The sequence below is a fragment of the Sorex araneus genome, chromosome 2 (genome assembly GCF_027595985.1).
Source record: "Sorex araneus isolate mSorAra2 chromosome 2, mSorAra2.pri, whole genome shotgun sequence".
NCBI classification, from domain to species: domain Eukaryota; kingdom Metazoa; phylum Chordata; class Mammalia; order Eulipotyphla; family Soricidae; genus Sorex; species Sorex araneus.
Window position 1 is genome coordinate 32,027,723 of NC_073303.1, and position 18,142 is coordinate 32,045,864.

An 18,142-nucleotide genomic window follows, 5' to 3' on the forward strand; every position below is an offset into this window, starting at 1 on the left:
CTTGGCATTAAAATCATCGGCAATGATCTTGTAGAAGGTGTGGTCTTCTTTATAGAACTTCTCCAGCTCCATGTAGAACTTCTCAATTTCTTCTTCATCGTAGTTGGATGTTGGTGCATAGACGATGAAGATACAAACTGCCAGCAATAAGCCACATATATTCAATTGTAAGTGTCTGATTCAGGTTGTTAGGCATTTGAACGAATCAATGCTCATGGGTAAGTTCATGTTGACAAGAACACCGATACCACTGACGCCTCTACTGTCACATGTTCCAAGAAACAGTTCTTCTCCAGTGTCGAAAATGACGTTATGTGTTCAACGCCTTCTCATTTTGGTCAATCCAATAATGTTGTACTTGATCTTCTGCTCCTTCACCGTCAGGTCCTTGATGGATGTTTCTGATACCAGCATATGTGTGTTAAAAGTGCAAACAGTCATTTTAGTCCTTCTTTGTTTTGGCAGCCTACTTCAGCCCTGAGATTTTATCAGCCTCTCCTCATTTGTCCTTAACGCTGCTGTACTGGGGGCTCTTCCAGGGTCAGGGGAATGAGGCCCATTGTTGTTACTGGTTTTGGCATATTGAATATGCCATGAGTAGCTTGCCAGGCTCTGCCGTGTGGGCAGGACATTCTCGGCAGCTTGCCAGTATCTCTGAGAGGGATGAAGGATTTTAGGGTGGCCTTCAATTGCCATTATAGGTGTTCTGATGGTTCACACCATATTTGAACTCCATCAATATAATGTGGTAATGATGGAAAATGGGTAGGAAGTGTTTATGATGTGTCTGGAAAGTGGCCTGTAGTATGGCAGCAGTTGTGTACATATCCTGTCATACATATCCCTTGATAAATAGAAAATGACCTTCACTGTCCCTTCTAATCTTTTTCAACCTGAAATCTATGTTGTTGGATACTAGTATAGCCACCCCAGCTTTTTTGAGGGAGTTGTTTGCTGGCAAGATTGTTTTCCATCCTTTAACTTTGAGTCTTTGTTTGTTCTGATTGTTCAGATGTGTTTCTTGCAGGCAGCAGAATGTTAGTTTCAGTTTATGGATCCATTTTGTCACTCTGTGTCTCTTTATTCATGCATTTAGACCATTGACATTGAGAGAGATTATTGTCATGGGTTATTGTGCCATCTTTCTGCAAGGGTTTGTTGTACTTATGGGTGTTTTCCTTCTTGTCTTACGGGATCCCTTTTAGTCCGTCTTTTAAGTTTGGTTTTGAGTCTATGAAGTTCCTGAGCTATTGTTTATCTATAAAATGGTGTATCATTCCATCGAGTTTGAGTGAGCGTTTAGCTGGATAAAGTATCATTGGTGAGGTGTTCACTTCATTGAGTTTTTTTCACTATGTCCCACCATTGTCTTCGGGCTTGGAGAGTTTCCTTTGATAGGTCTGCTGTAAATCTAAGGGGTGCTCCTTTGTATGTGATTTCCTTCTTTGACCTTGATGTTTGCAGTATTGTGTCTCTATCCATGGAATCCATCATTATGACTATGATATGCCTTGGAGCATTTTTATTAGGGTTTCTTTTAGCTGGCACCCTTCTTTCTCCTTGGATCTGGATGTCTACATCATCTAACTCTGGGAACATTTCAGCAATGATTTATTTAACTGTGGCTATTTCATTGGGGTTGCCTCCCTGTCTTTCTGATACTCCAATGATTCTAATGTTGTTCCTCTTGGAGTCATCCCCTAGATCTCTGATTTGCCTAAGAGCTATATTGAGGTCTTTTCCCATTGTTTGTTGTTACCTGTACAATTTCTTCTGCTCATCTTCAAGTTCACTGATTCTGTCTTCAGCTGTAGACATCCTACTGTTGAGGACACCCACTGAGTTTTTAATTTCATCTACCAAGTCCTTTATTTGTGACATTTCTTTTGTAGCTTTCTTATTTCTGCTCCCATTTCTTCCTGTATTTTATCGGCTATCCATTCCACTGTTTCTTTCATTTCTACCTTTAATTTTCTGGATGTCTGCTCCATTGTTTCTTTGAGTTCCTTGAATTCTTTGTGGGAGATATCGTATTTGTGGGTAACCCCTGTTGAGGATTCAGGACTCTTTTCTTTGTCCTCTCCTCTTAGTGGAGATTTGCGCTGTTTCTTCATGCTGTTGTGGTTGCATAGATGTAAAACCTCCAAGTTCCCTAGCACTGTTCCCTCTCGTTGTGGGAAAGAATTCTGAATAAGCTCAGTCGATAGAGGTCAAACTTCTCCCTTTCTAGAGTACGTTCTTCCTCACTGACATTATTCTGTGACTTATGATAGGGATCTAGTGAAGCATTGGAGGAGGTGTTCTTTTATATTGGGCTTTGTACAGCTTCCTATGTACATTGGTCTTTTGGTGGAAATGGAGTAGGCCAGAGGATTGTTGTCATATTGTGTTTGAGGCGGCTAGGTTGTTTTCCACAGAATTAGGTAATAAAGGTTGGGATGTGAGTCGAGAGTGTTGGGAATGGGAAATATAACTGCGGCCACATAAGCGGCACCAGCCACATGCACTTTTGAGGAGTCCACAACCTGTACAGTGGAGGCCACACCCCCAGCTGGTCCAGATGCTAATGCCCGGGTCCACAGACCTGTTGGGAAGAGCAGGGGGTAGTTGGGCAGGCGCTAGTGGCAGAGTCGAGACAGGTGCTCCCAGGGCTGGTCCCGGTGGCTGCTGTTGAGGAGTGTGTGGCTGGACAGGGAGGGGGCGTGCAACGGGATTCACAGACCAGTTCAGAAGAGCGGCGGGTAGTTGGGCAGGCGCTGGTGGCCTTGTTACTCTTTTTGGCATATCAAATATGCCCCAGGGAGCTTACCAGGCTCTGCCATGCGGGCGGGATACTCTTGGTAGCTTACCTCTCTCCGAGAGGGACAGAGGAATCAAACCCAGGTCGGCTGTGTGCAAGACAAATGCCCTACCTGCTGTACTATCGCTCCAGCCCTGAAAGATTATCATATATATATATATATATATATATATATATCCCTTTACCTGCTTTTAACATTCAATTCTTGCCTAGCATAATCATCTCCAACTATTATTGTCATACCAGTCACTTCTCTATCTTTTCTACACTAAGCCCCCTCTGCCCCCCCACACTTATGGTTAATTCCAACCATTGAACAATTCCCTTAGCCCCTAATTTCCCTGGCCTGGGTATTAGTCTTCTACTCTCTATATTTTTATATACCACAAATGAATGCAGTCATTCTATATTTGTTCCTCTCCTTCTGACCCATTTCACTCAGCGTGATACTTTCCATGTTCATCCACTTATAGGCAAATTTCATGGCTTCCTTTTTTCTAACAGCTGCATAGTATTCCATTTCGTAGATGTGCCATAGTTCCTTTATTCAATCAGTACTCTGTTCACTGGCACTCAGTTGTTTCCAGATTCTGGCTATTGTAAATAGTGCTGCAATGAACATAGGGGTGCAGATGGTTTTTCTGCTGTGTGTTTTTTGGCCTCCCAGGATATATTCCCAGAAGTGGTACTGCTGGATCAAATGGGAGCCCAATTTCTAGTTTTTTGAGGAATGAACCATATTGTTCTCCAAAAAGACTGTACCAGTTGGCATTCTCGCCAGCAATAAATTAGAATTCCTTCTCCCTATATCTATGCCAGCACTGTTTTTTTTGTTCTTTGGGAAACCCAACATGTTTATCCTCTATATACCAGTCTATGGCTAATTATTCCAAATCTTCCCACCCTTGAGATGTACTCAAGTGACTCACTGTGTCACTGTGTGGGAGACCCCTGTGTGGTTGCCTTGTGGCCCCATCTCTCAGGCAGGAAGGGTCTGCTTCAGAGATTCACAGCTCATTCATGTGCTGCTGGAGGCAAGCCTCAGTTCCCTGCCATGTGGGTGTCTTCAGCTGCATCCACACTATGTGGGTGACTGATCTCCATGGGTGACCAGGAGTGACACAGGGCCTTGACAGCCTTCTTCTAGGAGCTGCACATCACCTGGGGTTTATTCTGTCCATGAGGAGTGAGCCTGCATGTCTAGCCACCAATGGGAGAGGGGATTGTCTCCGCTTCTCAGGGGCAAATGATGTGGGGAAAATTGAACGCCACCATACTCTACCTATGACCATAATTTTTTTTGTATTCTTCTACATCAAAATAAACTCCCTCCATGCAAGGCCCTAGAGTCTATTCCTATTCAGACTCAGCGCAGAGGCCTGAGTGTCACCATCTGAGTCAGGCAGGTGTGGAGAAGGCTCTGAAAGCATGTGTGTAAGTGATGCCTCCATGGTCCAGAGCCGCCTGCGGAGGGTTGTGAAGTGAGAAAGTCACCACCCCACAGCCCTAGTCTCCTTTGTGAGCTTCTAAACACGCTTGATGAGGAGGGGAATGCTCCAATAAAGCTCACCAAATTGAAATTTGTTTTTCCCCCCAATTTCTCACCTTCCAACCTCACCCCCAAACCCTGAACCCCCTCCCCACATCAGGGGAGTCTATAGTGGGTGGCAGACAGAGACCCTCCATGCCTGGGCAAGGAAAAACAACTGTTACCCACATTCTTACACTGGACCCAATATGAGCCCACTGACAGGTGACCACATGCAGAACTCTGACTCAGGACGTGGAGACACAGAAGCCGGGACATTGTGGGTGCATTTGTCATGGTGATCAGTGGCAGCAGTGCCCTCAATTCCAGAAGCATCTGTGACAGCCGTCCTTGCTCAGTGCCCAGTGCCCAGCATCAGGGAATCAGTGATGTGGGCAGTGACTCTGTGACCTGCAGCAGGGACAGTGTGTCCTGTGAGGGGGTGATTGAGAGAGAATGCTGGGTTCTGCTCATGTGTGGCCTCCAGCCTGCCCTGTGGAGTCACTGTGACAATCATGCCCACATGCCATATTGATACCTGCATAGACATCATGTCTGTTCTGAGTATGTGTGTCTTCTATATTATGAGTATTCGTACCATGTGTTACTTGATGCACAGTTACACTTCATCTCTCTCTAGCCTTTTACTAAATTAGGAAAATTTGGAATCTACTGTTTGCATTAATGGGAAATCTAAGTAGGAAATAGATTCAGGCATTTTCCTGCTGCTGAGTCCAACACACCTCTTAATTCCCTGGCTGGCCCCCAAAGAGAAGCAAACAGGATCTTCCGGCACAAGGGGTCTCTAGCCTTTTTCTCCCCAGAGAAAACATATAAATGTTTTTAAGCCCTTTCCCACCTGGGGTGTTCTCTGGTGAGTGACTCCGTAGTTTCCAATGTGGCTAAACTTCAGTCTCTGGGATTGTTGCATACTCAGGCCTCTCCCAAGTCTCTGTCAGCACGTGGGGCCTGGAGCCTGGGTGTCACTTATTTCCAAGCCCCACCTGGGGGCAGGAGGGCAATGCACAGGCATGGGTTCTGGTCTATGTACTTCCTGGTAAAATGGGTCTAAAAACTTACCTCCAACCTTGTTATAACCCAGACTCTCTGCTCCATGCAAGAGTCTCTTAGATTGAAGAAACCATCCAGGTGACTCCTCAATTCACTGGCACTTGAGGCTCCGTGTCCCTGTGCCTTCCACATGGTGTCACATCTGTGAGGTCTGATTAGATCGCTCAGCTCTGGGGTTCAGGATGTGATCCTTGTCCTTTCTTGTCAGTCACCACTCTTGAGGTGTCCTCACCCCTTCTCCAAGGTTTAAATATCACTGTTGGAGTCAGTTACCCAGCTCTGACACCCAACCTGAATCCAGACTTGTCTATCCAGGTGCCAACGTGAACTTCATTTCTGACAGGTCTCGGCTGTAACCCTCCTGACCTGTGTCCTATCATCGTCTTAATGAGCTTCTTTCTGAATCTTAACTGAGCCCAGGGAAAGCACCCATACTTCTACCTGCCCTTTCTGAAATTTGGGGTTTATCCATGATTCCTGTCTCCTACCCCAGATTCCATACATCAGGAAGTGCTATAATTCCAACTTCAAATGCCTCCAGAATCCAGTTACTTCTATTATTGTTTCTGCTCACAACCCATGGCCCTCAACATTTCTTTCCTGGAATCTGCACCAGTTTCCCAGTTCCCTGTAGCTTATTCTCCTATCACCTGTCTATTTGCACATAGGCCAGACTGATGACCCCCCAAAAAAATCGTACCAGGCTAAATTTTCATTCAAACCTGTCTGTAGCTGGCCATTTTAGATACAAGTCCAGGGTCACTGAGGTCTCAGAACCTGAGGTCACCAGGACCTCACCTCAGTGACTGCTTCAGCCACACTATCACCTTCTTTTCCCTGTCAGACTCACACCTACCCTGGTGCCTTTGCACTGAGTGTCCCTGCCTGGCACGTGCCTCTAGACACCCACGTAGACAATCCCTCATGTCCTTCTTTCCTCAAAGGCCACCTTCCCTGTTAAGGACATACTGACCAGGCTAGGAAAACAGCTACTGTCCCTGTCCCACACACTTATTGGATCATGCTCCACACAGCAGTTACCAACTACTTTTTTTTTAGACTTACAAACTTTTGTGATTATGTTTCAGTCATACAATGTTCAAGTACCCATTCCTCCAACTGTGTCCACTCTCCATCACCAATGTTCCATGTATCCCTTCCACCACCCCCACCCATACCACCGCCTGCCTCTGTGGCAGGCACATTCCCTCTTACTCTCTCTCCTTTTGGGTGCCATGGTTTGCAGTACAGGTACTAAGTGGCCATCATGTTTGGTCCATAGTCTACTTTCAGCTCGCATCTACCATCCCGAGCAAGCCTTCCAACCATCATTTACTTAGTGGTCCCTTCTCTATCCCAGATGCCTTATCCCATAGCATGTGAGACTGACTTCCAAATCATGGAGGATCTGGCTGGCCCTGGTCTTTACTATCCCTAGGTGTAGTCTCTTATGATGGTAACTTTATATTCCACAATTGAGTGCTGTCATTCTCTCTCTGTCCCTCCCTTTCTGACTCTTTTTACTTAGCATGATATACTCTCCATGTGGATCCATTTATGTGGAAATTTCATGATTTCATCTCTTCTAACAGCTGCATAATATTTCATTGTGTAGATGTACCAAAGTTTCTTTAACCAGTCATCTGTTCTCAGGCACTTGGGTTTTTTTCAGATTCTGGTTATTGTAAATACTGCTGCAATAAACATACAAGTGCAGATGTCATTTTTACTGAACTTTTTTGTATCTCCAGAATATATTCCCAGAAATGATATTGCTGGTCTAATTGGGGCTCAATTTCTAGTTTTTTGAGAAACTTCCATATTGTTATCCAAAGAGGCTAGATCAGTTGGCATTCCTATCAGTAGTGAAGGAGAGTCTCTTTCTCCCCACATCCACACCAACACCAGTTGCTTTTGTTCTTTTGGATGTGTGCCAGTCTCTGTGGTGTGAGATGATATCTAATTGTTATTTTGATATGAATTTCCCTGATAATTAGTGATGAAGAACATTTTTTCATGTGTCTTTTGGCCATTAGGATTTCTACTTTGAGAAAGTTTCTGTTTATTTCATAACCCCATTTTCTAATAGGATTGGATGTTTTCTTCTTGTAGAGTACAACCAGTGCCTTGTATATTCTTGATATTATCAAGAAGGGTATTAGGTGAATATTTTTTCCTGTAAATATTCTGTAAACTGTCTTTGTATTCTGGTTACTGTTTCTTTTGAGGTGCAGAAGCTTCTTAGTTTAAGATAGTCCTATTTGTTTATCCCTGTTTTCCACTTGCTTGGTCAGTGGCATTTTGTCCTTGAAGATACCTTTAGCATCAAAGTCACCAAGGGTTTTGATGACCTTTTCTTCAGTGTACCTTATGGATTCTGGTCTGATGTTGAGGTCTTTAATCCATTTTTATCTGACTTTAGTGCATTGTTTTAGGTCGAGGTCTGAGCCCCCCCTTTTTTTTTTGCATATTGCTGTCCACTTTTGTGAGCACCATTTGTTAAACAGGCCTTCCTTGCTCCATTTTACATTTCTTGCTCCCTTATCAAAGATTAGATAATCATATATTTGAGGGTATATGTCAATTACCAACTTCTAACCTGAACACCTGCCTTAGTATTATATTTTCAGTGTAAGTCCATCCCTTCCTACTAAATCTCCAAGGCTAGTAAGTTTTGCCTGATTTTCATTCTCTATGGTTTGCTAGACCCAAAAATATCATCGCTATATATGGCACAGGGGTTAAATCACCGGGAGAGATATTGTTTTACTCATGTAACCTCAATCTACAGGTTGTGCTGTGGCAGATACAATACAATGCCTCCTCCCAGACATCAATGCCACCTCCACTAGAAAATCTCACAAGAACTTCTCACTCTCCCTTTATTGACAGCACACAGAATTTTCTTTCTCCAGAAGAGAGCATCTTGGGTTCATATATCCTATATTCTAACCCCAAAGTTTGAATATACCTTAAAAAACATGAAATCAGATCACAGAGCTATGATTGGAGCTTCAGGGTGAGTGGGTGGCTGCAGGCAGAAATCCAACTGGAATTCATGAAAGATGAGGAACAGTATGATCCCTCTTCTCAGCTGGGCTCAGAATGTAAATCCTTAATGGCAGGGAAAGACAAGGAGAACAACACAGGACATAGCTTTAGAACAAGGACAAGAGCTGAATGAGTCTGAACAACCATCTTTTTTATTATTATTATTTTAATGAATCACCGTGAGATACAGTTACAGACTTATAACCTTGCATGATTGCATTTCAGTCAAACAAAGTTTGAGTACCCAGTCCTCCAACAATGCCCATTCTACACCAGCAACTGAACACTCACCTTTTGATACCACAGAGACTCCTCTGTTCAGAGGCCATGCTAGGCCTTAGAGAGGACAGTGAGAGGCAAATGCCTCCTGAGACTCAGAGGTAAAGACATATACTGAGACACATAATGAGCTATGAATGTGTGTACAAGAGAACAGGCAGCCTCCTGCACAGAAGCAACAAATAGACACCCAGATGGGGCTGAGGAGCAGACTCAGGCCTAAGCCTACACTGACCAGCACAGAAGCCCTCACTGCTCACGGTCCCAGGACAGGATGAGGCCGGGTGTGACCTGAGTCCCTGTGAGCAAGGGCCTGTGGGACAAGGTGCTACAGAGAGACTAGGACAAGGAGCAGGAGAAAAGACCCAGAGAGATGAGTGACCATGTCAGAGCCCACAATGACTGAGACAGAGACAGACTGGGCATAGGTCTGTCCATGCCCATCCCCTCACAGCCTCTCCTGTCACATCAGGGACAGACTCAAATCAAAACAGAAAACACATGAAAGGTCTCAGGATTTCCATTTGTTTCTTATCAAATTTCAGGAATTTCCTTTATTAACTCCACAACTCACCAAAACAGGAATTAAAAAAAATGTAAATCAGATGCTAATTTCAATAAGGGAGAAACATTACTCAGAAAAACAAGAAGCTAACAGAAATGGAGAAGTCTGAGTCCTGTCTCTGCTGCACAACACAGAACATCATGGAAGAGAGTGCAGGTCAGTCTGTGGAAGGCCCAGTTGGCAGGTATTGGCTAGTCTCTTCCTTCACAGTATGTGACAGGACAAAGACACCCTCAGGTCCGAGGGCAGAAAGAGAATCAGCAGTTCTTGAATCACAACATTGGGATGTGAGGAAACCCAGCAGGGCAGCTGTCTCAAACTGTGAGAGAAAAGAATGAAGAGACTCAGGTGAGTGACAGAAGTGGTGACATCTTGAGCAAGCTCCCAGCATCCCGCTCAAAGAAGCCCCAAACCCAACCCTGTCCCCTCTGTCCAATCCCACCCACTCCAGCCTCCAGAGTCTCACCTCTAGGGTTCAAGAGAGACTCATCAGAGCCCTGGGAACAGTCGCTCTCTGGGGAGGAACAAACAGGCTAAGGTCAGAGCCTCAGGAGGTGGGACTAGAGGAGGATCTAGGGGTGCGGGAGCTCCCTGTGGGCTCTGGTCTCTGACCCAGGATTCCAGGGCCCCAGCTCTGCCCACACTTACTTGCATCCTGAGTGTACTGTCCTCCTTTCTCACCTGTGGGAAGGAAACATCCCAGGGAAGGTCGGGGAGAGCACTGGGTCCTGAGGCCACAGAGCAGCTCTCTAGGCCCGGACCCTGGGGAAAACTCAGAACTCTGAACACTGAGGGCAGGACCAGGAAACATTTAGGAGGGAGATGATCCTGGACTGACCAGTCTCATCCTGGCAGTCTGTGCTCAGCAGGGACAGTCTCTGTGACCTGGGACCCAGGGAACCAGGTTCATCCCCAGCTTATGGAGGTGAAAGTGTCTTTCCTGAGCAAACCTGAGAGCGGCACACACAGGGGAGTGTGAGCAACAGCACAGGGGCAGGTGATGCTCTTGCTAATGAGGCAGGAGAATTAATACAGGTGGAGACTCCCAGAGTGGGACAAGACTCAAGACCTGCCATGTTGGACAGATTCCTCCCTGCCCAGATCTTACCTGAGAGCTTCTTGCAGATTATAGCTGCCACCACAGCTCCAGTGACCATAACCCCGAGGAGAGCCAGGCCAACAACGATACCCACAGTGAGGAGGGTGGGCTGAGAAGGGGGCTCTGGGAAGGGAGGAAGGAGACGGTCTGATCCCCAGCCCCAGCCTGACCCTCAACAGTTCCCCAGAGGGGCCAACCTTGATTCCCTGAGAACAGGCTCTGTGCCCCGTCTCCCTCCTTACCCCATCTCAGGGTGACAGGCTCTGGCAGCCCCTGGTGCTGCACACGGCACATGTATCTCTGCTCTTCTCCAGAAGGCACCACCACAGCCGCCCACTTCTGGAAGGTTCCATCCCCTGCAGGCCTGGTCTCCACCAGCTCTGTGTCCTGGGTCAGGTCCTCCCCGTCACGCTGCCAGGTCAGGGTGATCTCGGCAGGGTAGAAGCCCAGGGCCCAGCACCTCAGGGTGACCTCCCGGTCAGAGAAGGGGCGGTGGGTGATGTGGCTTCTGGGGGCTTCTGAGGAGGAAAAATGAGAAAATTTACACTTTGGGTCACTTCCAAAATTGGATGAACAGGATAATTGGTTTGAAATATCAGGTAAAAATCTAGACACAAGCTTGGCTGGGTAAACTGGATAAAGTCCTAATTCCTTGGAAAGTTCCCAAACAGGGTTTGGGAAGGAGGTTCGGGTCTCTCAGGAGACACTGACTCTGGTCCTGCCCTGGCTGGTTCCAGAGAAGCAGGAGTCAGAGCTAAGATCTGAGAGAGTTCACAGATGGCTGTGGGATCCCAGGAACCTACATTTGTTATTTCAGAGACAGTCTCCCCTCCCCCAGGGAACACCTAGAGTCCTTCACGGTCCTGTGGACACAGGGTGGCCTGAGGGGAGGGCGAGTCCCTCATGTGCAGAACATGGAAACCATATTGTCCGTCCCTCTCCTGACTGAAGACATGGCATTGTTCTGGCAATGAAACCAATTATGTCTCTCCTTGAGGGGAGTCGCCCCCACCCAGGGAAGATCAGGGATCCTCTCCATTCGGGTACTCAGTACCTTGGCGGAGTAGTGTGTCCTTCCCGATCTCCAGGTATCTGAGGAGCCCCTGAACGCAGGTGTTCTCCAGGTAGTTCCTACGATGCTGAGCCGCACCCGCCTGGTCCCACTTGCGCTGGGTTCTCCAAGCCTGCGTGCCCGCCGCGGCGGTATAGGAGCGCAGGTCCTCGTTCAGGGCGATGTAGTCGGCGCCGTCGTAGGAGTATTGAGTGTACCCACGCAGGAGGCGCCCGTCGGACCCCACGTCGCAGCCGTACATGCTCTGGTATGTGTGAGAGTCTGACCCCCCCGCCCCCCGCACACATTAACCCCGAACCGAAAACGAAACCGGGGAGCAAACCCTGTGGCTCCTCCCGGTCAAGGGTCCGGGGCGGGTCCCTCAGCCTCGGGGACACTCGGACCCGCCTCTGGGCAACCCGGCCCGTCCCTGTGTTGGCTAGTCCCTGCCAGCCGCGCTCACCTGCCTCGCTCTGGTTGTAGTAGCCGCGCAGGTTGCCCAGGGCCACTCGGTAAATCTTTGCATTGCCCTTGGCGACCCGGGTCTCCTCCTCCCAGTACTCGGGTCCCTCCTGCTTCACCCACGGCGCCCGCGGCTCCATCCTCGGACTCGCGGAGTCGCTGTCGAAGCGCACGAACTGCGTGTCGTCCACATAGCCGACGGTGATGAAGCGGGACTCCCCGCCACCGGGCCGGGACACGGCGGTGCGGAAATACCGCAGGGAGTGGGGGCCTGGGGGAGGGAGAGGGTGAGACGCCCGCCAGACCCGCCGCCCCGCACCCCCCATGGCCAGGGTGATTGTTGGGAGGTGGAGAGGGTTGGAGGAGAGTGAAAAGGAAAAGTGGCGAGGGACCGCTGGAGGAGTTGGAGGTTGGGGGGACAAGGAGGAACATTTGGGGGGCATCCGGGCAGGGAACGAAGAAACACCTTCTCGGGGGTCCTGCACATCAATGTCTGGCAGTCCCCACCCTTCCCTCGCAACCAACTTTCCTCCTGACCCCCGCACTCACCCGCCCGGATTTGGGTCAGGGTCAGGGCCCCTGAGAGCAGCAGAAGGAAGGGTCCTGGATCCCACATAGTGAGAGCTTCGGGCCGGTTCTGACTCGCTTGCGGGACCTATAAGTTTATAACAGAGAGCCAGACAGGCGCTGATTGGCTGGTCCAGACAGCGTCGCCCAAATGGAAGTGTGAGTACTGTGGATGCGTCACAAGTACCCGGGCAGAAGGCGCTGTTGCAGAGGGAGGAGTGAAACTCTGGGGAGACCAGGCATGCCCAGGACTGATCTCCCAACCCCAACACCACCCTGGAGACACTGGGAGCCACACCTGGGACTTGGGACTTTGCCCTCTCACCTGCTCGCTTACCTGATCTTTGTCAAACTATCTGCCCAGTTCCAAGTCTGAGACTGACTCAGCGATTTTCTATGGTTTACATTTCTTTAACTCACTTTAATCTTACAAGTTCGTGAGAACCCCAGAGATGCTTCTGTGCATTCAGGTTATGCCTAACAGTGTTTGCCATGAGACAAATCTGAGTTAAAGCCCCTTTATTGTTGGTGGTGATTTTGTTTTGTTTTTGGCCCTTGACCACACCAGGCAGTTCTCAAGAGAAACTCCGGCTCTGTACTCAGGGATCACTCCTGGCAGGTTCATGGGACCATATGTGGTGCTGGGATCAAACCGGTATTGGCCACATGCAAGACAAGTGCCTTACCTTTGTAACAGCTCTCCTTGCAGAATTAAAGTCTGAAAATGACTTCAACTGGAGTAATATCAACAAAAAATTCATGCTAACAGGAAGTCTTTTGGGGGGCAAGAGGGTCACACCCAATGATGCTCTCTGTACTCAGGAATTACTCCTGACTCCTGCTCGGTGGAACTTATGGGATGCAGGCAATAGCACTTGTTTCTGGCAAGGGGCAAGGCAAGGATTTGACCTGCTATACTATCTCACCAGCCCCTAGAAAGTCTTTTGAAGAAAAAACATATTAGATTTTTGCTGGGGACTTGCCCCAGCTGAGCAGGCCTGAATCAGGGACACCATGAAGACTAAGAAAGAGACAGAAATGGGAGCAAAAAGCATGCGGTGAGGGGGCTCATAGCCTGTGGACTGAGCCCTGACTGTTCTCCATGAATCATATTTATTACTTAGCATCCATAATCATCAGAACAACAGTCTTTGGGCAAATACCTAACTAGCTTAATCTATGCAAGACAGACTTTTACACATCCAAGGGCCTAGGTTCATGGGGGAAAATCTCTTTGTAATGGGCTTTCTCAAGGGAGATACTTTCAGGAGAGGAAGCAAAGATAGAGCAGATACAGGAATCCCCCTCCCCTAATGGGGCATCATTGCACCTCTAGCGCCCACATTCTGGGTGGAAAGGTCCCATAAAGGATCTATTTCTTCCATCTGCTTTATTTATTTATCTAGTCCCCAGAAGTTTTTTTTTCCAGCATAGAAATGACCCAGTCTTCGAGTAACCTTGAAAAGAATGTCAAGCTGCTAAATTTTCCATGTAAACCAGTCTGGGCTGAGCTCTGAGCCCTCCTCAGATTCCCAGACACCCCAGCCCTCCCGTGATCAGGGGCCAACAGCTCCCACCCACACCCAAAATTTTCAGTCATACAAATAAACCAGCTCCACTACTGAACTTTATCAAGCTGCCAAGCTACCAAATGATTCCAGCTTCTAGAGCAACACCTCATTTTATAAAGTGTTAAAACCTTATGAAACTTTATAATAATTTGAGCCAACTGACCCCAGCCCAGTAGGAAAACAGCATATTTGATAAAATATTCCGTAGAATATTGCAAACCACAATGTCCAGAGAGAGACAGAAAGAGAGAAGAAAAGCACCTGGCATAGAGGCATGCAGGGGGTTGGGGATGGGTGTGATGGGAGGGAACCTGGGGACACTGGTGCTGGAAATGTACACTGGCAGAGAGATGGGTGTTGGAATACTGTACGATTGAAATCCAATTGTTAACAGCTTTATAATGGTCTATCTCACAGTGATTCAATAAAAATTTTTTTAAAAATGTGTAGAATCCCATCAAACTCAGTGAGAAAAAATAGTAACACAGAAAGCTCAGAGGCACAAAACATCCAGTAAATCCTCTGACAGTGGCTTAGTAACACCATTGTGAGATAGAACAGTGATCACAGATTGACTTCTATTGATCTGTTTCCTGATACTTTCTTATTGTAACAAGCAATATAAAGTAAATTATTTTGTGCCCACTAGGGGGTCAGGCTTGTGTGTGTGTGTGTGTGTGTGTGTGTGTGTGTGAGGGGAGGGGGGAATGCCAGTGTGTGCAATCAAAATAATGAACAGCGCAGCCAAGTGTGCCAACACTACAGCTAACATTCGAAACCTTAGAGCCAGAGCGTGTGTGCGACCTCAGAGAGCCAGTCCACCTGTGCGACCTCAGAGAGTTTGAGTGCATGTGCCACCACGTCCATCCCAGTAAGAACTGCCACTACAAAGGGAATTATTTAGTACAGGAATAATTTTATGTTTTGGCATGTGTTGCAATGAGCAATATGAACTAAATTTCTTTGTGCCTGCTAAGGGGGCAGGCTGAGGGGGTGGGTGGAAAAGTGGGGACTCTGGTAAAGGGAAGGTCACACTGGTGGTGGAATTGGCATTGGAACATGGACTTCCTGAAATAATTGTATAATAAACAACTTTGTAAATCATGGTGCTTACATAAAATCTCTTCTTAAAAAAAGTTTCAACAGCTGGCTTCTATGCGGTACACATGGGCCTCAGAGCACCACAGACTGGAGCTCGCTCAGAGGCCTCCTGAGCACTGCTTGGGAGTCCCCACACCCAAATAAGAAGGAATAAGGACAAAACTAATCCAGAACATAACTGGTGTCATGGAAGAGCAAATCCGTTGCATTGTATGTATTTGAAGTATCTTCTCTGTCTCATCAGAAGCTAGCTGGATTTTCATATTTTCTCCTGTCTTTAATCTGTTTTTATGTGACATATATGTGAAAATAATAAGCTTTATTCAAATACGTAGGGATGATATATTTAACAATGTGTCAGATAATTATAATCAGTCAACTTGGAGACCAATGAAAGAGTCACCTAGAGGGTAAAACTGGTTGTTTCCAGAAATGGGGATACATGTATATTGGGGACCTAAAACCTTATAGATGTATTAGGAAATACATTATGAAATCACATGTTTAATGTCGATTTGGTAAAAATAAAATATCAGTTTGGTAGGCAAAATATGGATTCAAATCAGTTGTGTTAATGAGGATCATAGGAGGATGTGGTCAACAGGGTTCCAGGCTCCCATGGGTGAGCCCTGGACTCCATCCGGGCATCCAGTGTGGGAGACTTGAAGCAGCAAGTGGGAGAGGACATGGGGCCAATAGTGAGATAACTTGGAAGTATTTGTTTTGATTTATTCAGTATCTTTTCTAGGCCCCAATCCTGTCCCACACTGAGTGGACCTTGGACATTGCTGTCCTTTCCTTCCCTTCAGGGAAAGAGCATCCAGGTCCTGATGAGCGAGTGGGGAAATGACGGAGCTGTTCTGTCCTCAGACTCTGTTTATATGGCTGAAAGTGATTTAGGGACCAGACAGATTGGAAAGTGAATAAGGTGATTGCCTTGTTCACCACTGACCAGGGTTCTATCTCTGATACCCCATATGGTCACCTGAACCCCACCAGGGATAATCTCTGAGTATAGCCAGGTGTGACCAAAAACCAAAAAAGTGGATAGAATGTCAGATAAATTCATCTGAGCATGTCATGAGGAAGGACATGACTGGTTGGCAGAGGGAGAAAGAAGTGGGGCAGCGCTCAGGATATTGGAGAGTGAACTGACTGGAAAATGGCCTGTAAGGGATCAGAGCCGGACTCTGCTGGGCTCAGAGACCCACCTGGGGCAGCAGGACAGGGTAGGGAACAGACTGATGGAAAGTGCAACAAAGTAGCCATAGATATTAGGTGCAGTTGCTATCACTAGGACACACAGACCTTTCCCTACGTCTCAGGAGCTGTTATCTGTGGAGCTCCTGCAGGGTCTCTCCCTTTCTTGGTATCTGCTCATTTGGGGCAGGGTGGGGAAACTACACCCCGCTGTCCTCAGGGTTATCCCAGGCTTTGTGCTTTGGGGCTGCTCCCAGGGGTGCTCAGGGGACCTCACAGTCTGGGTGAGGCTGGCCTTGCTGCACACACAGCCTGCGCCCCGGCCCTTTGAGCTAAGGCATCTCACTGACCCCTGGGCATGGTTCAATGTCTAAGGTCTGATGTTTGTAAGAAGGTGGTTTAAAAGATTCTTTCATTACTGATTTATTTCTGTCCCTTTCTTTCCGTTTGTTGTCACTGCTGTTGGTGCCTTCACTGGTGCTCACACACTTGGTTGTGGTGCTTGCTGGGGTCACACATTGCTCACAGTGCTCACACACTGTTTAGTTGTAATATCATCGAGGTAGCATCATTTAGTTGTGGCACTCCTGCACGTTTGGTTATGGTGTCAAAGATAGAAGTATTTTTTGTTGTGGGGCCAGGGATCACACAAGACAGCATCACTAGCATCATGAGGCATGTGGGATGGTGCCAGGGGTCAAACTCATGCCCTCATATCTGCAGGGCAGACAGTCTACACTGGGCAACGTTCCCAGGCCCCAGAATGTCTACCGTGAGCAATATTCCAGACATTCAATCTAGCCTCCTCTCCCAGTAGGAAAGCTAAGCTAGTTCTGTGAGGTCAGGGATAAGGCTCAGCAGTAGAGCACAGGCCTTCCACATATGGAGGCAGGGTCCATCCTGGATGTGCAGAAACAATAGTTTAGTTCAGTGAGAAAATATTGGTCATGGACTAAATGGAATTTTATATTTTGAGTATGATCTGACAAGTATTTTGCAAATGTCATGACATTTAAAGTATTTAAAGTTATGTTTAAAAACTATTCACATCCAAAAGAATTAAAAATATTCTGAAGGGTAGGGCCAGAGTACAGCAGTCGGGTGTTTACCTTGCATGCAGCTGACTGGGGTTCATCTCCAGCACCACATATGGTCCCCTGAGTCCCCCTAGGAGCAATCCCTGAGTACTGCCGGGTGAAATAAACCAACAAAATTGAATGTTTCATAAAACCTGAAGAACAGTTCTTAGTGTGAGCTTTACAGAGGGATTCATTCTGAAGTTACAGTGTGGGAAAGAGAACAGGGAGCATAGGTACTCTTTGGAGTGGCTCAGGTGAATGAGGAGAATGAATGTTAATAACATAAGTAACATAAGGACATGGTAGATGATGGTATTAGGTACTTTGGTGGTGGTGAGATGCAGAAATTACACTAACATTGTACATGTTACCCTAATTATAAAAATAGATATGGTTTTATGTATAAAATAAAACACATGTCTTCAAAGAGAAAAACTGAGGAACATGTGTAATCAGGGCGTGAAGGTGACCATCATTAGTGATGACCTGATGGCTCCTTCACTCCCTAAGGTGCTGTTGAGAATGACATAGTGTGTCTGTGGATTTCCCACACCCTTAGCCTTCACCATCACACCCAACTGAGAGACTTTCTCCAATGTATAGCAGAGCAGCCTGCTTACAAAACCACATCATCCAAGCATCCAAGATTCAACCAGAGAAACTTCTGGGAGACATGACTGTGACTTCACTTGGGGTGAATGATCCTGGGAATGGATCT

The 18,142-nt window shown here is 47.0% G+C and overlaps 1 protein-coding gene across 1 annotated transcript; it reads right to left on the bottom strand.

The window, feature by feature from the left end:
- Positions 1 to 318: 318 nt before the first annotated feature.
- Positions 319 to 12,522, bottom strand: LOC129401633 (patr class I histocompatibility antigen, A-126 alpha chain-like). Its single transcript, XM_055124358.1, has 8 exons — positions 12,456 to 12,522; positions 11,908 to 12,177; positions 11,448 to 11,726; positions 10,636 to 10,911; positions 10,403 to 10,516; positions 9,943 to 9,975; positions 9,761 to 9,808; positions 319 to 401 (listed from the first exon to the last, which is right to left on the bottom strand). The coding sequence occupies exons 1-8, from the start codon at positions 12,520 to 12,522 to the stop codon at positions 319 to 321; spliced, it is 1,170 nt and encodes a 389-aa protein (XP_054980333.1).
- Positions 12,523 to 18,142: the final 5,620 nt, after the last annotated feature.

Excerpts from the sequence above, each read along its gene's own strand:
- LOC129401633 (XM_055124358.1), bottom strand. The coding sequence starts at position 12,522 with ATGTGGGATCCAGGACCCTTCCTTCTGCTGCTCTCAGGGGCCCTGACC. Across the intron at positions 12,178-12,455 it reads CCTGACCCAAATCCGGGCGG|GCCCCCACTCCCTGCGGTAT; the intron begins GTGAGTGCGGGG and ends TCCCTCCCCCAG. Across the intron at positions 10,517-10,635 it reads GCCTGTCACCCTGAGATGGG|AGCCCCCTTCTCAGCCCACC; the intron begins GTAAGGAGGGAG and ends CTCCCTTCCCAG.